The sequence below is a fragment of the Callospermophilus lateralis genome, chromosome 3 (assembly GCF_048772815.1).
Source record: "Callospermophilus lateralis isolate mCalLat2 chromosome 3, mCalLat2.hap1, whole genome shotgun sequence".
NCBI classification, from domain to species: Eukaryota; Metazoa; Chordata; class Mammalia; order Rodentia; family Sciuridae; genus Callospermophilus; species Callospermophilus lateralis.
The window spans coordinates 97799400-97818626 of NC_135307.1; the positions used below are offsets into that span (position 1 = coordinate 97799400).

The following is a 19227-nucleotide window of genomic DNA, read 5'->3' on the forward strand; positions in this document are numbered from 1 at the left end:
CTGGCATGCGTGCGGCTCAGGTTCGATCCTCAGCACCACATACAAACAAAGATGTTGTGTCCGCCGATAACTAAAATAAAATAAATATTAAAAAATTCTCTCTCTCTCTCTCTCTCTCTCTCTCACTCTCTCTTTTAAAAAAAAATGCTTACTAATATAAAGCAAATAAACTTTGGAGCTATTTTTAGAAAAACTTAGACTAAAAAAAAGAGATCATGACAAAGAATGTCCATATATATGTATATTATCTTTATAATATATAATTATAAAATATATAATATATATTTGTACTATATATTATCCTTAGGTGTTCTGATCTCCCTTCTTTTGAATCTACTCTGAGTTTGCTACCGCTATAGCACATTGGCCAATATTATTTGTAGGCATGCCATTAGATCCCTGAGTTATTGATTGTTCTGTCCCAAGAACATTAACCTGTTTGCCTCTCACATACCTGGTAATAAACATTTGGGTAATGTCACAGTTTAGAACTTGAACGTTGCCTGAAGATCCATGTGTTAAAGACTTGATTCTCAGTTTAGTGCTACTGAAATATAGTAGAATCTAGTGGAAGGTCTTAGGTCACTAGGGGGATGCCTTTGAAGGGGATAATGGGAATTCAACCCCTTCCTATATCTCTCTCTCTTGCTTCTGGCTGCCACGGGGTGAGTGGCTCCTGTGCTACATGCTCCTCCCATGATGTACTGCCTTACCACAGATCCAAAAGCAATAGAACCAATCAACCATGGACTGAAACCTCTAAAACTGTGAGCCAAAATAAATATGTTCTCTTTTTTAAGTTGATTATTTCAGGTATTTTGTTGTAGTAATGGAAAACTAACACAGATAATTAGTCTCAAATCTCTAATCTCAAACCACCATTTCCTTTTTAGTTTTTTTTTTTTAATATTTATTTTTTAGTTTTCAGCGGACACAACATCTTTATTTGTATGTGGTGCTGAGGATTGAACCTGGGCCGCATGCATGCCAGGCGAGAGCGCTACCGCTTGAGCCACATCCCCAGCCTTTTTAATGTTTCCTTTTTTTAAACTTTCTTTTTCTTTAGATCTTAGATCTTTACAAATATGCTTCCAGAAATTTAACTCCTAAACACATAAGCTTTTCTAATCACATTTTCAACATCATATGAAACCTATACCTTTTAATCTGACGAAATATTGCAAATCATATATTATACATTGACTCTTATTCTCTTCTCATCTATTATTAAAATTATAAGTGGATTAAACTCCCTTCTAGTTTTCTCAAAATCAGTGTCATCATGTTGGGCTGGAAAAACAAGATGATCATTTATAGAAAAAGACCTTTCTGACAGCAGAATAAAATACACATTATTATTGCTGTGGGTATATACGTGACTGCATGACCAATGTAATTCTGCAACCTGTACCCTCAGAAAAATGAGAAATTATATCCCATCTGATTCAAATGTATGATATGTCAAGATCATTATACTGTCATGTGTAACTAATTAAAACAAATAATAACTTTAAAAAGACCTTTCTTCTTGTCTCTTCTCTTGATTTTCCCTTGCTTGTTATCTCTGCTCAATAGTTCATCTTTCTTTGACTATTTTGGAGAAAAGACAAACTTCATGCCAGAAAGATCAGCTGATAGACAACATGCTTAGTTGAAGAAAAAAGAGATGGGAAAATACAAAGCCTCCTCCTCTCTGTAATAACCCAGTAGTCAATCCTACCTTGTATTTGCCACCCTACATGTACACACATGTTTGCTTGCTAGGTTAAAAACTCAGTTAAAACTAAAATATGACAGCTATAAATAAAACAATAAACCCATTTTTAGATTCTGACATACCAAAATTCATGCACTGCTCTCGAAAACTGTAACCAATAGCAAACAGAGAGTAGCCGCAAGAAGAAATGATAACATCACTATATGGCCTGAATGATTCATGTTGGAATCAGAACCATCAGGTGAGGTCTCTAAGATAGATCAATAGCTCAAAGTGGTCTCAAGTGAACAATCTAGACCATCATTTTTCTCTAGTCTCTTGGGGGCTGGGGGGAAGCTCTAAGGTCTTTTAATGAGACTGTTATTCCATTAATTATTTGAGGCAGTTTTTGTTTCATTGGAATTAATTAACATCACCCATCTGCTTTAAGCTCCAGCTACATCTGATGTAACTGTTATGGCAGTGGATAATAAAAAGTAAAGGACAACTGCTACTTAACCAAATTACATTGACTAAAATGAAAGCATTTACAGAAGTGCTCTGGCTGAGACTCTGTCTACATAAAGATCATATTCTGAGCAAATTCATCTATGTACATTTATATCTGCAGGACCAATTAATAAGCAAGTCAAATAAAAATATAGGAGATACATATATTTTTTGAGACAGGGTCCAACTCATGGGCTCAAGTGATCCTCCTGCCTCAGCCCGAGTAGCCAGCCTGTAGGAACACGCCAGAAGATATTCAACCTTAAGAACAAAATTATCGCATGAATCTGGGTCTAATGTACAGAATGGCATAGTTTACAACCGAATTTTACAGATTAGGTAAATGGGCTGTGACTTCCTTTCAACTCTTCCCATCCCTTAGATTTTTCATGAACTCAGATGAGATATCCTCCATCTAACCAGTTAAGTAGCAATATGTTTCTTTCCAAATGCTTCTTAAACACACTCCAGTGGAGGCCCCAGCTCCAAAAGCCAATATGGCCCTCAATGACTCTTGCAGGCGGTGTTTGAGAACTTCAACCTCGTCCACAGATAATCCTAAATTTCCTGAGACTAAGGCATGTTGCTGACACAGAAAATTCTATCTTCAGGAAACATACATCTTCCCTAAGGAAAATGGGCAACTTCTCAAGAATTAGGCCCCTAAAGACCTCTGCCCAGTTTCCCAGACACATTTCAGTTGTAAACTCTTTATTAGAAACACTTAATTACAGCAAACTGGAGACAGGGAAAAGGGGTTATTTGAAATACACTAACTCAAAGACTCTCTTTTAGAGCTTCAAAGCTTCAAAGTGTCATTTCTCAGAACTTACTTCCCACATTACTTCTCTTGATTCCATGAACATGTTTTTTTCTTGAATAATTGCCTCTGCTATATTATTCTCCATTTGGCCTAAATCAACTTTTCTGTTTCTAAATACAACAGATCTGAGCAGCCAGTCTACCCTACCATTACATATGGATGCAGGGGTTCAGCAGATCCTGTATGGCTTTCATTAGTCAGGGATATAGTCTCCTTGGCTACCAGGAAAAGGCAGGTATATAAATCTGTAGGTTCTAATAAAATTCATACTGACATATGGCTTCCAAAAATACTGGAGGAGGAAGGGATCCTTTGTTCTGATTCACCTGGCCCACTAATTAATAACACTGCTCTATCTACCTCTGTAGTCTGGAGAATTTTCTTCTAGTAAGCTGTTGCAGCTGGCACTCTCTGAGATCCCAAATATGTAATTATATTTAAGGATTTATTCCTGAGTATTTTGATATTCCTATGTTCTTTTAATACTTTAAGTTCTAAATAAATTAACATCTTTAACATTTATATCATAATCACCAAGTTTTGTACCAATATTATTATTAAAGAAAAATTAAGTAACTGCAATTTACTTTTTTTTAAATAAACACAGATAGGCTTTTGGTTCTCTTTAATTCAAATGTAAACTTCAAAAAAATTATAAGTAGTTATAGAGAACTAAATGAGTATCATATGACTAATTTGTGCAATATAATATTTGAAGTCATTAAAAACATCAGAAAAATATGTATTAGCATGGGAAAATATTCACAGCATATTATTTAGAGAAAACAATCTTGTTACAAAATAGTATGTACAAAAGAAACTATTTTGCTAAAGAAAATATATGCATAAAAAGACCAGAAGGACAAACATCAAAATATTAAAAGTATTTGAGAATAATAGGGTTATATTCAATTATTTCTTTTGCATTTATGAATCTTCTAAAGTTCTTCACTGGACACTTACTACACTATGCTGTTTTAAATTCTTTTTTAAAAGCAAAACATCTCCCCAAGTAATTCTGCAAGTCATTTCCTGTACTATTTCACACCTATTATTAGTAATGGCAATGAAACATCTTTCGCCATAGAAGACTCTTAATCATATTTTAATATAAAGGGGGCAGTTTTTCCAGTTGCCTTTAAAAATAGCAAAGATTTACTGGGTCATACCATGTGCCAGGTCTTCTCACTATTTTATAAAGTGAAACATCAGGATAGCTAGGAAGGAGCTGGTGATGTAGCTCAGTGGTATAGCACATGCCTAGCGTGTGTGAGGCCCTGGGTTCTAAGGAAGGAAGGAAGGAAGAAAGGAAGGAAGGAAGGAGGGAAGGAAGGAAGGAGGGAGGGAGGGAGGGAGGGAAGGAAGGAAGGAAGAAAAGAAAGAAAGAAAGAAAGAAAGAAAGAAAGAAAGAAAGAAAGAAAGAAAGAAAGAAAGAAAGAAAGAAAGCCAGTCAGGAAAGACAAACCTATTGCTAACAATATGTGTACTGTAAAACCTGAAAATTTTTTAAAAGATTCACCAACACCATTAAATTTTATTGAAAACTTGTTAATTAGGCAATCATGGCAAAGAGGAAGTAGAGCAAACAAGAGTTAAGCAAAACTCAAACATGGGCTCAAGAGGTAATGTGAGCAATACAAAGTCCAGTGGTCCATTTTCAGATTACAGCATTTACCCTTAATTGGGATCCTATCCTAGCCATTTTGAACTTCCCAACGTTTATCCAATCATAGCCATTGTAACTCTAGCCCTTACCTTTTCGGGCCATTTTAAAATTAGCCAATCATATAGATTTGTAACCCTGAGCTCCTCCAATCAGAGCAAGGGGCAGTAAGGATAAAAGCATTAGGGATAAAAACTGGAGGACTGCTCATCCAAGTGTGCTTGCTTACCAGACTTTGTTGGGTGGCACATTCTTCTGCAGAAGTTTGCCTTGCTGAGCTACTTCTGAATGTGTGTTTAATTCCTTGAGACACCCAGTATTTCTAAGATTGGTTCAGTGTCTTTGAGTGGGAATCCACAGACTACATGCATCAGAACCCTTGATGGCATTGGTTTAAAATGAAGATTCCTGAGTTCTTTAGAGGCATGATTCAAAAATTTACATTTTAAAAATCTTTCTGGACAATTGCTATTTACAGAAGTTTGAGAAACCTCATGATTGTGAAAGACCAAGCCAAGAGTAGGACTATTAAAATATCATTCATCCTGGAGTACCTAGCTAAGGAATGATTTAATTCTACAGTAGATAATTAAGGAGAGGGAGAAAGGGACTGGGTACCAGTCAGAAGTTTTGAGCTAGAGAGTAGCATACTGAGATCTGTTCTTGGGTCAGTACTGCTGATCACAGTGTGGGTTGCAAAACAGAACAACTGGAAGCATGGGAGAAATCAGAAAAGAAAATGTGGGCCAAGGACACAGTCAGGAACACAAATATCTTAAGGAGCAATAAGAGGCAAGTAAGCTTAAGACAAAGGAGCCAAAGATAAAAAGAGAATTATTGCTATAACAAACTAATACTTCTAAGTAGTTACTATGTACTGATCACTATTCCAAGCATTTTTATACATTATACATTTTTATACATTAAATAATTTAGTCATCATTAAGACCACCATCACCATTATATAAGTGAAAAATTGAGGCACAGAGAGGTTAAGTAGCTTGTTCCAGGTCAAACAGAAAGTGAACAGCAAAACTAGGATTCAAACCAGTATCTGACTTCTAGATATAACATCCATGCTCTTGACTGCTATGATCATTGCCTCTCTTTTTAAGACAAGGGTAAAAGCTAAGAAAGTAAACCATTATAACAAAACCCTCAGAAGTGTGTCTGACCCACATAAGGTCTCTGAAAATATTAATCATTATTATTTGATAATTATATGGCCTTGGAGTCATACATTTGCCCGTGCCACAGTCTTTAGAAGCAAACAAATTAAACTAGATAAGGTAAAACTCAGGGTTTTAGGGATAAAGAAAAGAAACTTCAAGGATGCTAAGGCTAATTTTGTGGGCCTTCAATATTTAAGACTCTACACCATCAACCCTCATGTGAGGTTTCTGGTTACCATTCCGATCCAAGTCCTTAGGTAGGTTCCTGTACACAACAATGACCTGAAGGCTTCACAAACCCCAACACAGTTTCTGATTGTTATAAGGGTCAATTTTAGGGTGCTGTCTTTATCTTTGGGTATATTTTACTCAATTCTGATGGTTATGAAGCAGGCAGTTGATGTTGAAGGGCTTTTAGGTTCTCGCAAATCAAATACATCTTTGGACTATTTCAGACAAATATTAATTTATTATAATCAGGTGGAAATGTTTACAATGAAATGACAACATATTCTTCTTCTTATTATTATATTATTATTATCATAATTATTATATTATTATTATTATTTACTTTTTTGAGGGGGGGCTACCAGGGATTAAACCCAGGAGCACTTAACCACTGAGCCACATCCCCAGCCCTATTTATGTTTATATTTTATTTTGAGATAGGGTCCTTCTAAGTTGCTGGGCTGGATTTAAATTTATGATCCTTCTTCCTTGGCCTCCCAAGTTGCTGAGATTCTAGGCATGCACCACTGTGCCCCACTTATCAGGTAATTTAAAGTTAAAATATATGATTTATATTCTTAAGATGGAAGCTTCATGGGTTTTTTCTTTATAAATTCTAATTCAATTATTCTGTGTGTCCCAGATTCTTCCAAACTTGAGAAAAAGCAACAATGATGAGGATGGTGAGAAAAAGAAAACAGTTTAGGTTTGCAAAAGATTTAATTTCTTAAATGTATATGTTTCTACTACTCCAAAAAAAAAAAAAAAAAAAAAGTATTGAATGACAGAAAGTAGCTCCCAGAAGTGGGACATCTGGTCACTCCAGCCCTGAGGCAATGCACATAAAAAGTGCTATTTTTAAAATGAAATGAATGTGAATGTCTTTTGTGTATATAAATGCCAGTTTTGTCACAGAAACTTGGGACTCTAAAATTAACTAAAACTGACTAATTCAAGCAAAGATTTATATATGAAGATGCTCATCTTAGCACATAACTCCTAATGGTGAAAAATGCCCAACAGCATATAAATTATGTACATCAAATGTTGAAATATTATGCAGCTATTAAAAATGTTGTAATGATAAAAATCCTCACAATATGTTGTTTCAAAAATCATTTTAAAACATTTAGAATCATTTAAAATTATTACCATTGTCTAAAAAAGTAAATCAAGGCTGGAGATGGAGCTCACTGGTACAGTACTTGCCTACCATGTACAAAGTTCTGGGTTTGATCTCTAGCAATACAAAAATTAATAGATTAAATAAATAAATAATTAGCAATGATAATCTCTGGGTGGTATAATTCGTTCTTTTTACTTGCTTCCTTTATGGTAAAATAGCATTTTATAAACATCTTTTTGCTAAAATTCATGTGAAATATTGTCTTGTGGGAATGGAACTGTTAAGTCACCTCTGTGGGCAATACAGTACCATCAGTGATATGGAGGAGGTGGGAGGGAAGCAATTACAAAAAGTAGTATGTTAGTGTGTCCATACTTGGATATTTTCAGACATCAGACAGTTTGGTATGTTTTGTGCTTTTTGTTCTGCTATGTGTATAATACACAAATAAGTCCCAATTTTGCAACATCTATTCTCTAAATGTTAAAGATGTTGCCAGAGTATGATCAAGTAATGAAATTAGCACATTTTGTGCATTTGTGTTGAAATTCATAGGAAAGTTTGTCCTCTGTAAATGACTTTTGGATATAAATTTGTTCATCCATCTGTAAGCATTCCATATGCCTATACTTATCCACTGGACTGAAAGTAGAGAAGGAAGCAAAGAGGAAAGGCTCAAGGACAAAACAGTTATATTAGAAGATACCCCAAATTATAACCATTGTTAGGTGTACAATTTTATTTATTAGCACTGTGTGCATAGCGGACAAGTTCTTATATGAAATATCTAGTCCTCCTAGATAAAAGTGCTTGATATATTTAAAAATAGAAGTAGTAGAATAAAACTTTTTGGAAACAGCTTTTAAAAATTGATGGGAAATAGCGTGTTTGGAATTATTAAACCACCTGTGAACAGCATACTGTCTGTACTTGTTCACTGGGATGAGGGAGGAGGGAAGGAAGAAGGTATAGAAGGTCTTTTCTGAGAGTGTGCTAGGAAATTTCAATTCCCATTGCCCTATATGTTATGTGCATTTCATTTAACTTTGCTGTACTGTATATATACTGGACAAAGGAGTCCTGATTTTATAATGTCTAGTCTCTAGATATTAAAGAAGTTGCCAATATAAAAAAAAAAAAAACTTCTTCCTTTATATGTTTCTGTATCTTCTAAGTGGTTTACAGCGCATTGTTTCTATAAACAGGAAAAAAATACAACTTATAAGTCAACTATTTTTTTTAAAGTTTTTCTGAGTAATCTTTGTTTATGTTTTTAACTCTTTCCCACTTTTTCTCACCCTAATCTGAATCTTAAGGTCTGAGGCAACAGGGTACAGTGGTACACATGTGTAATCCTAGCTACCTGGGAGGGTGAGGTGAGAGTACAACTTGAGTCAACAAGTTTGAGACGAGCCTGAGAAATATAGAATCTGTTTGAAAAGAGAGATACACAGAACATAACCTCACACATACCAAAAAAAAAAAAAAAAAATCCAGCCTACTATCAATAGTGTGCAAAGGTTGAGAAATTTTAAAAATAAGAATTATACATTCAAAATTTAGAAAGTTTTAATTCAGGTTTTGATCCAAATTCCTTATTTTGAAGATACACACTCTCCAATTTCATAGGAAACATTTCCAGGAATTCTGATCCTAGTGGCTTATCAAACTAGTAAGATTTTTCTCAGTTCAAGCATATCAATCCTATATAAAAGTTGTGTTAAATACTGATATAAAAGGTTATAAAGTGAGATCATAGCCTTAAAAAACTAGTCATCTTATTATAAGTACTCTAGTATGGTAAACTGAAAAACTAAGGTTTAACTGGTATAATCTAACTAGTCTAACAATTAGTTTAACACAGAAGTGTTTATTTGAAGCACACATGATCATATACACAGAAAATGATTTAGGCAAATTCAAAAACTTTTTCCTCTTGTTATGTCAGATTCAGGGAGTGGTAACAAAGCAAAAATATATGGATTTGAGCAACAAAGTACCCTGCCTGAATAAGAATTACTAAGTAACAAATCATTCAAAATTGATTTTATTCCATTATAGGTTATGTGTTTGTGTATTTGGTTATAACAAATAACAACAGAAAATTAGGGTCTGGGATACAAAATATAAAAACAGGAGGAAAAGAAGATAACAGGGTAGAAGGAAAAAAGCAGAATAGAAAGTCCACCACCAGAGATAACAGGGATAACCTGGATAAGCACAAAGGGAACAAGAAATTTGTATAATGTATAATAGGTAAAAAATGAGGGAAGAAGATAATGTATAAAAGAAAAGTGTGAAGAAATACTGAGGAAATATAATAGAAAGAAATCAGCAGGAAAGGTGACACAGGTTCATAGTCCCCTTATTCACTAAGATTGAATAAAAAATACTTTTCAGATCTTCAATTTATGATATCCTCTTAGTAATGTTTGTTTGTATGGATTCTCTATGGCTTGTTTTTTTTTAACTTTTTTTTTTTTTAAGAGAGAGTGGGAGAGAGAGAGAGAGAAAGAGAGAGACAGAGAGAGAGAGAGAATTTTTTAATATTTACTTTTTAGTTTTCGGCAGACACAACATCTTTGTTTTTGTATGTGGTGCTGAGGATCGAACCCGGGCCACACGCATGCCAGGTGAGTGCGCCACCACTTGAGCCACATCCCCAGTCCAGCTTGTTTTTTTTTTTAATTCAAATTATTTTCTAGGGGAAAGACACCTAAATAAAGTCTTCCTGGTCATGCAAAACTCTCCATTCTTCAGCTCAAGGATCAGAAAGGGAGTAGGACTTAATCACTGTTGTTTTTAGTGATCTATCTGTAGAAGACAGTGATTGAGGGTAATTGTTTCATTTTGTCTACTCAGCACTGTTCCTTCTGATGGGGAATGGATCTCAGCTATCCCATGATGCCAGAATGGAACTATCAATTACTGTGCCCTGTCCTCTCCCAGACCTCTGAGGCTAGCACAGACTTGACTCATGGCACTCCTCCCCTATTGCCCACTGGGCATAGTGAGTGAACACATGACCCGAAGAAAGGGCTGCAGGAATTCCTCCATCAGACTCTCTTCCTCCATGCCCAGAGCTAAGTGATCATGTGATGTGCAGAGGCACATCTTTTCACACTGGAAAAAGCTGTCCTGAGGATAAAACTAATGTCAGATAGCACATGAGTCAGGGGCAGGCAGCCCCAAAGACCACATCTGAGCCATGAATCCAGCCATGCCTAAACTTAAGGGTGATCTAAGCAAATAAAACCCTTTCTGCCTTGAGTTGCTTGGGTTTTTTTTTGGTTTTTTTTTTTTTTTTTGCATGTTCCAACTACAACAGCTCTAGCTGATAAACTGTCTCACACTGTCAAAGAGAAGTTTGGTAAATCAGTGTGTCAGAATTTCTATGCATGAATCACCCAGGCCCTTACTATTTACAACAAGGATGATGCCATAACTTGAGGTAGTTTCATAAATGTAAAATTTAATGTTTGTGGCAGAAATTCATTTAAAGGCATGAATTCATTTATTTCAAGATCTAGCTGGGCATGGTGGTTCATGCCTGTAATCCCAGGGATTCAGGAGGATGAGGAAGGAGGATCGAGGTTTGAGGTCAGCCTCAATAAATTAGTAAGACCCTTTCTCAAAATAAAAAATCAAAAGGTCTGGGGTTGTAGCTGGGTAGTAGAACACCCCTGAATTCAATCCCCAGTAGTGTAAAAAAAAAAATAAAAACAATAGAAGTCTATATCATCTCAGCATTTCAGTTCAGTAGAGAAACTTGATATTTGGTGGGGGTGTAGGGAGTGTCAGGGTAGCACAGGGTCTCACTAAATTGTCCAGGCCAGGCTAGCCTCAAACTTGCTATCTTTCTGCTTCATTATCTTGAGTTGCCATTGCACCCACTTAAACTCCCACTGTTCTTGATGTTAAATACGCCACTATTTTTTCTAGATCACTATCTTTCTAGAGAGTTCTACCCTTTTAGGCTAGAATGCTTGACTAGCATGAGAAAGGCCCTGGGTTCCATCCCCAATACTAAAGAAGAGAAAAATCAACATACAACAGAGAGCTCTACCCTTTTAATCTCTCTAGCTTCTTTCCTGCCCTGATAATTTTATTTCTCCTGTCTGAAATTCTCTAGTTTCAGTGTCTATTCTGCAAGGAGTAGGAAAACCCAACCACAAACACAGGATTCCTGGCCACGATGCATGTCTTTTTTTTTATAAATGATCAAGGACACTATATTTATCTTTTGTGTGTCCAGTCTCCCTCCAGCCTAGCATGTTGACCCGCTTTAGGCCACAGCAGCACATTAGGCCAAAGGAGGTAGATGGACAGTCCTCATATACTTAGGGAAATGTATCATACTTTTTCCTTGATTTCAAACAAGTTTGGAACCATTATTTTGAAAACAAAACAATGACATGTCCCCTAAATTGTACAGCTGGCAAAAAGCCTCTGTAGCCCCAGGAGATATTTAATGCTAATGTCTTCTGGTTAAGAATTCCAAGTAAAGAGGGCTTAGAAGAGTCATGGAGAATGCCTTGGGCATGAAGAGACCAGGGATGAATTTCTGCAAAGTTTAAGATGTATTAGCAAAAACTCAGATTGAAATTACAATCATGGTGGATGGGAATGGGAACAGCTAAAGAGCAAAACTGACCAAAGGGCATTATAGCACACTGAAGACCTAAAGAATCAAAGCACCAAACGCAGTCATAGTTAATAAAGGCCAAGTGGTAAATGTGGAGGAAAGATTAAATAAACCACTTAAACTCCTTTTCCTTACTCTTCCACCTCTCACTGAAAACTTCACAGGAGATGCCTAAGGCCAGGCCTTTGTATCAACTATCTCTATTGGTTAGGCTAAGGTGGAACCACACATTCAGTTTGGAAAAAAAACTAAGTGCAACTCTAGTCAACTCTGAATGAGTTGAAGAGAAACATCTGAACATAAGGGAACTCTTGTATGTGGTGGGGATGGGGGGTACTGGGGATTTAAACCAGGGCCCTCTACCACTAAGCTACACCTAGGTCTTTCCCCCACCATCATTATTTTGAGATAGAATCTCTCTAAGTTGCTGATGCTGGCTTCAAACTTGCCATCCTCCTTCCTCACCGGGATTACAGGCATGCACCACCACAACCAGCCACACAGGAACTTTTGGGAGTGATGGGAATATTCGATATTTACTTGTAGTGTACTTACATGACAGAATATATTTGCTTAAATTCACCAAATTATATTTTTAAAAAATAAATTTTATTGCGTATAAATTATACCCAATAAAACTGGTGAGAAAGGAGAGGCAGAAAGTACAATAAGAAATCTAGGGAGACCACTGTGGTATGAAAAACATGTCCACTGAGGTGGGGAGGGTGAAGTGGTATTGCCCACACAATATTTAGACTAATATTTAGACTATGGCAAGACCTTACTCCCTCTATAGACAGAAGTTTATACTTCAATTGCCTGAAATGGAGACAAATCCAAATTGACCCTCCAGTGGGCCAAGTGCCCCTAAGCTCTCCTAATGGAGGCAAAATTCATCATAATGTTAAAAACAGAGAAACTAAATTAATTCCTACTTGTAAGAAATGAAGTTGGGGAGGATCATCTCTCCCTTTCTACATGCTGCTATACAAAAGTAAGTGTTCTCTATCCCCCTCTCCCAGGTTGTAGTTTAATCCCTGGATCCCCAGACTTTCCTTCAGTTTTCCTTACTTTATTTACTTACTTTTTTGTGGTACTAGGGATTCAACCCAAGCCTTCATGCATGCGAGGCAAGTGTTCTACCACTGGGCTACATCTCCAGCCCCAGTTTTCCCTTATTTTATAAAAAGCTAGAAGTGCCAAGAAGATTTAATCTGGCAGAAGCCACTCTCATGAGAACTCTGTAATCTTTTATCCACTGAGCCATACACAAAACTTTTACACTTCAAGATAGAGTAACAAATTTCAAGAGCAAATCATGAGCATTTGAGCAACTCCTTTGCTCAAGGAGTTCTGAAGTATTTGTGTAGTTTTTAAGTTGAGAGTCAATAAAAATTCATGATGACATAGCAATTAACTTCCAGTTTTCAAGGCTGGAACTAATAGTATTTTCTTGTCCTATGCCCTCTCTTTCCCATCCTATATGCAATCTAACTTGGAAACCTCTCAGGTTTGTCCCCTTTTCCCCCCACACTTTCTGTACATGTTCTCTCTACCAGACATTCATCAATTCACATTTTGTTTTCTGAAACAATCTCCTTGGCCTCCCGGGCTCCCAGTTCTCCCCTCTGTTACTCACCTTTCAGCATGACTGATGTGTGTTTACTTGTTTAACCACTTCTATATATGGGGAAAAAATGTGCTAGTAGTAGTTCAGAATCTGAACAGTCAGTTGGATGCCAAGTAAATTAGAATTGGAATAAATGTAGATTGTGAGACAAGGGAAAGGATGCTGAGGTTTCCAACCTGAGGAGCTAGGAGACAGCAGTGCCATTAATAAGCCTAGGAACACCAGGAGCAAATACAAAGAGAAGGAATGTGACTAGGGAGGAGGCTTGAGGACAGCATGTGCTTGCTAAACTCCCAATCAGAGCACATGATCACATGAGATTTGTGTCCTGCTTCAAGAGGATGAAAGCAGTCTGAGAAATTAAGTTTAAACAAATATCAGAATTTCCAGGAATGATGGTTTGAAGGAACAATAGCATAAAATATAAAACTGGAACTATGCCAGAAAAAATCTAGGCCACGTGGCTTCACAAGGTATAAAAAATATGGTGGGAAAGGAAAATTACAAAGATACAATCGATTGACCTGAAAAGCTGTTTTCATCTAGCAAAGTTTACATGGCTTTGGGACTTCAGATTGTTTTTGTACTGTTATAATACTCAGCATTTTAACATACCATAAGGACTCCTAATTAAACAGCTTCAGTAATTTTGGTGATTCCATAGTATTTATGGTGCTGTACATGGTGTCTGGGAACCTCATATGAAGATCACTAACATGCAACTCATTATATTGCTGCTCATGATACTTATAGGTCTAATGAATAAACCCTGCTACATAAATGGTAAATCATTTGTAGTTGTACCAATGGTTGATGTTATGATGCAGATATCCACTGGCAAGACAAGACTAACAAATACTTTCAAGCTGGGAGCAGTAAGTGCAAGACTAATTCCAACTTGGGAAACTGAGGCAAAAGGATCACAAATTCAAGGCCAGCCTTTGCAACTTAATGAGACCCTTTTGTTTTGTTTCAAAACAAAATAATAAATAAATAAATAGGAGTAGGGATGTAGGTCAGTGGTAGAGTGTCCCTGGGTTAAATCCTCAGTTCCACAAAAAGAAAAAGACTAGCAAATATTTTCAAAATCAGAAGCATTGAGATATCATAGCTGTCTTCCACCTTCCATTCTTTAGGCATGGAAACAAATCAACATGCACTTTGTAAATATACCAAAACCACTGAATCATACACCTTAAATTGGTGTATTGTGTAGTATATGAATAGCACAATAATGCTGCAATTTTAAAAATTAAATAGATCACAACACCCCCCCCAAAAAAACAATAAACATATTTAACCAAATGTTAGTTTCCAGAAATTTATAGCCATGAACCTAGCTATTGCTCTTAAAGTATTTACTCTATTCAATAAGTGCAGTAGTGCATTCCCGTAATCCCAGTGGCTCTGGAGGCTGCGAGAGTAGGATCACTAGTTCAATGTCAGTCTCAGCAACTTATTGAGGCTCTAAGCAACTCAGCAAGACACTGTCTCTAAATAAAAAGGGCTGGGGATGTGGCTTAGTAGTAAAGAGCTCCTGGGTTCAATTCCTGGTACAAAAAAAATTACTCTAGGGGGCTGGGGTTGTGGCTCAGTGGTAGGGCGCTCCCCTAGAACGTGTGAAGTCCTGGGTTCAATCCTCAGCACCACATAAAAATAAATAAGTAAAATTAAAAATAAAGGTATTGTGTCCAACTACAACTAAAAATAAATATTAAAAAAATTACTCTACTGGAAAAATTTACAATAAAAACTCTACTAAATTTCTGTAACAAAACCATTATCATGGAGGTGGAGTTGTAACTCAGTGGTAGAGTGCTTGCCTACCACATGTAAGGCAATGGATTTGATCCTCAGTACCACATAAAAATAAATAAAATAAAGGCATAAAAAATTATCATTCTAGCTCAAAAAGAAAAGTTGAACAGTTTCTTGCCCTTTACTATAATAGGAGCTAGTCTGTATGACAGATCAAGATCTGCTTTTCAAGTTTTGAGTAAGATTTTTAAAAATATTTTTTAGTTGTCAATGCACCTTTATTTTATTTATGTATATGCAGTGCTGAGAATCGAACCCAGTGCCTCACATGTGCAAGGCAAGTGCTCTATCACTGAGCCACAACCCCAGCCCCTCGAGTGACATTTTTTAAAAGGGCATTTTTCAGATTTAACTACAATGTTGAATATCATCATTATGGCATGTTACCAATACATCTTTTCCTTATCCTAGAACCTCCTTCCCATTAATCCTCTGTAAGGGAAAGAAACTTGTATTTGCCCACTAATACTACTTCAAAGATTTCCCTTTTCCCTTTATAATCACTATCCCAATTTTGTCTCCAGAATCATTCCAACCTTCCCCATGTCCCAACATATTCTCTAACTTCTCCTAATTCCCTACCAATTGTTTGCCAATTGTTGAGGTTACAGGTTATTTTTTTTATTATTATTTTTTTTAAAAGAGGGAGAGAGAGAATTTTAATATTTTTTAGTTTTCGGCGGACACAACATCTTTGTATGTGGTGCTGAGGATCGAACCGGGCAGCACGCATGCCAGGCAAATGCGCTACCACTTGAGCCACATCCCCAGCCCGTAACAGGTTATTTATGCCCTTGGAAATTCAAAGTGAATCGAGGATACAAGAAGCTGGATGTGGCGATACACACTTTTAATCCCAGCTACTCGGGAGACTGAGGTAGAAGGATCCCAAGTTCAAAGCCAAGCTTGACAACTTGGCAAAACCTACCTTGAAATTAAAAAAATAAATAAACAGGCTGGAGGTGTAGCTCAGAAGTAAAGTACCCCTAGGTTCCATCCTCAATAGCTGGGAGGAGATAAAAAGGGGAGGAGGAGGGGATCCTGAACCCCTTGAGAGAAAGGACTATGATTTGTCCATTGTTAGAAATTCTGGACATTAAGCTGAGTAGCACACAGGATTCTCAATAAATATTTCTGCCTGCTATTAAGCTAAGGCCCATTCATAGAAAGAGTTAACTAACAAATAAACAAGAGACCAAACTATTTTAGGTAATATGTATATTATGAGCACTTAAAGCCTCAACTTCAGTCTTGATGACTAAAACAGTCTGTCTTTACAATGTCTAGAAAGTGAATTTTAAAATAGTTTATGATTAAGTTGTGACAGAAACACAAAACCTTTACAATTTAGAGATCACAATATCTTGTCAATTGTTTTCCTTACAAACTATCTTGGAAGGGAAAATAAAGCAAATCTAAAATCCAACAACAATTAACTATCCAATCAATCTCTAGTTAAGCAGCCTAGTATTAACAGCTTTATAACGGACTGCACACCACAGACAGGGGTTAGGAGTATTACAAAGAGTAACTAAGGAATGTTTACACACTGATCTCTTCACTATTAGAAAATAATTCTAATATTTCTTAGTATCTACTGCATACATTCACTATGAGGATTAAATGAGTTAATATTTGTAAAATATTATATTTAGACTGCTATCTGCCACATAGTAAGTATATAGTAAGTACTACATGTGTTTGTTAGTAAAGTAACCTTTAGTCAGTTTCCAATTATAATCATTTATATGTTAGAGATCTCTAGAGCCTAAAGAAATTAGCAAGTTTAGAGAAAAATTCCAATGATGCAATTCTTAAATCTAGGGCTGGAAAGAAAGGAGTCCCAGAGAATGTTTCATGCAAGCTCCTCACTTCCTGGTTGATGAAATTAATCATATACATCATATTTGTAGGGAAACTTATAGATCACAAAAAGCTTTCACAACTATTATTAGGTTTGATCCACAACAGCTTGTAAGGGATGCAAGGCAGGTATAATTAACTCTATTTACAAATGAGGAAACTACCCAGAGAGGATAAGTGATTTGCCCAAGGTCACACAGTAAGTGAAAAAGATCTATTCTAGAAACAAGTCTCTTAATGCCCAACCCAGACCTATTCCTTTATGCTACCATTTGGGCCTGGTCTTACTTGGGTCATATAGGAAGCAACAGTTCCATTACCCTAAGAGAAGAATGCTGCAAATGTTAACTTGAAAAGTTAAGGCAATTCTGTTAACTGTATGTAGGGGTAATCAATAACTGGCAAAACACCTACCTACACAGAAGATGTAGGTAGGTGCCAAAGTCTCATACATTCACAAAGGGCACCACACATTGCCTAATACAATTTTTCAGAAGTCTCCAAAGAGTAAGGTCTCCAAAACCCACCATTCAGAGATTACCAGACCCAGAGAATGCTTGGGTCAGTTTAATACAGAAAAGGCTGCCACTTCCCTTAAACTAAAACCAGAAGGAAAAGGCTCGCCCAAAAGGAAGGTGAAAACATGAAGGCTAACAAGGCTCTAAGGGATTACTCGCAGGCAGCAAACTCCCAGCCACCAATGAGTACCAATCCGCCCAGCCCGCGAATCAGCTCGCGTTTATCCGGCTGCATCTTCCCCAAGGGCTCGCCGCCCAGGACAGCGATTAGAAAACCGTCATCTAAAGGTGAAAATATACTGGCTGCCATTTGCAGGACACAAAACAATCCCACTGAAAGATGGGCTGGCTATAGAAGTCCGACTGCATACCAACACAAGACGTTATTTTAAGCGCGTGTCCGCACGAGAGGGACCATCTGATCTACCCATCAAGCATCTCCCAGCATCCAGGATTTTTCCTAAACTGAGCGGGAGAGCTAAGCGATGCGGCCCGGTTCCGCCCCACTAAACCACTCGGGTCCCTTTCCACTCAGAAATTCATCCAACCCGCAGCTCTTGAAAAGCGTGGCAGGGGGTCTGGGTGAACCGCAACTCAGGCCTCGCTCCGCCGCTCAAACGTCAACGCCCGAAAGAGGAAGGTGCAGCGGCGGGTGCCAGACGCGCGGGCCGGGGTTTTGTAATGCTGGGAAATGAGGGGAGCTGGCCGGGGCGGGTCCCCGCGCTGTGGCCTCCCGGCCCCCTGCCCTCCCCCGGCGCGGGCCCGCGGGGCGCGTTACCTTTGTGTAGAGCTCGGACGCAGCCATGGCGGGGCCCCACGCGCCGATACCCCCGCCTGGGCGGAGGCCGCACCTCGCCTGGGCGGCCCCGCGTGCCGACTAGCAAGCGCCTGGCAGCAGCGGGCGGGGAGCAGGGCAGGGCCGGGCCGGGCCGGGAGGGGCAGGGCGGGGCGGGGCGGGGCGCCTCAGGCTCTGGCGGCCCGCCGGGGCCTGGCCATCACTCCCGGACTCGCCGCAAGCTGCCGCGAGAAATCCGCGTGCCTGGGGTCCTTCGGGTCGCTGCTGCCTCCGCAGCCACCTCAGCGTTCGGTGATGCCGCGCCGCCGCCGCCTCCGCCCTGTGCATTGTGGGAGCGGGAGGAGGCTGCGCTCGAGAGCTGCCACCGCGGTTGCTCTGGGCTCTCTCGGGCTCACGCTGCCTCCCACCGGCTGCGGGCACCCAGCATCCTCAGCCTGCCACTGGCAGGCCCGCGCCGCTGCCACCCTGCGGAGGTCCAAACCCTGCCCCAGGACATTTGCCCCGGGGCGCGGACGCCTCCTCTGGGAGCGAGTGCTAGACCTGGCTGAAAAGCTATGCCCCCGTGGGAGAGGCAGCTATGGCAGGGACTGTCATCTTGTCTAGGTGAACCACGGGGGGTCTCAAGGATGCTTCCGAGAATTTCTAGGGAGAGGATTTAGGACAGGTCTTCTTGAAAGGCTGTCATCGAATAACCTAGAACTCCAGAAAAGCCTAGGTAACAGCAGTGACCTGGATGCTG

The 19227-nt window shown here is 38.4% G+C and overlaps 1 protein-coding gene across 4 annotated transcripts in view; it reads right to left on the minus strand.

Annotated features, from left to right (window-relative positions):
• The window catches only part of Myo5a (myosin VA), a 211086-nt gene extending 192529 nt beyond the window's left edge, over positions 1-18557 (minus strand). For all 4 annotated transcript variants that reach the window (XM_076850802.2, XM_076850801.2, XM_076850800.2 and 1 more), the window contains exon 1: positions 18471-18557. In XM_076850802.2, coding sequence (XP_076706917.2) covers positions 18471-18497 — 27 coding nt within the window. In that variant the 5' untranslated portion in view covers positions 18498-18557. The remainder of the gene's footprint in view (positions 1-18470) is intronic.
• Positions 18558-19227: the final 670 nt, after the last annotated feature.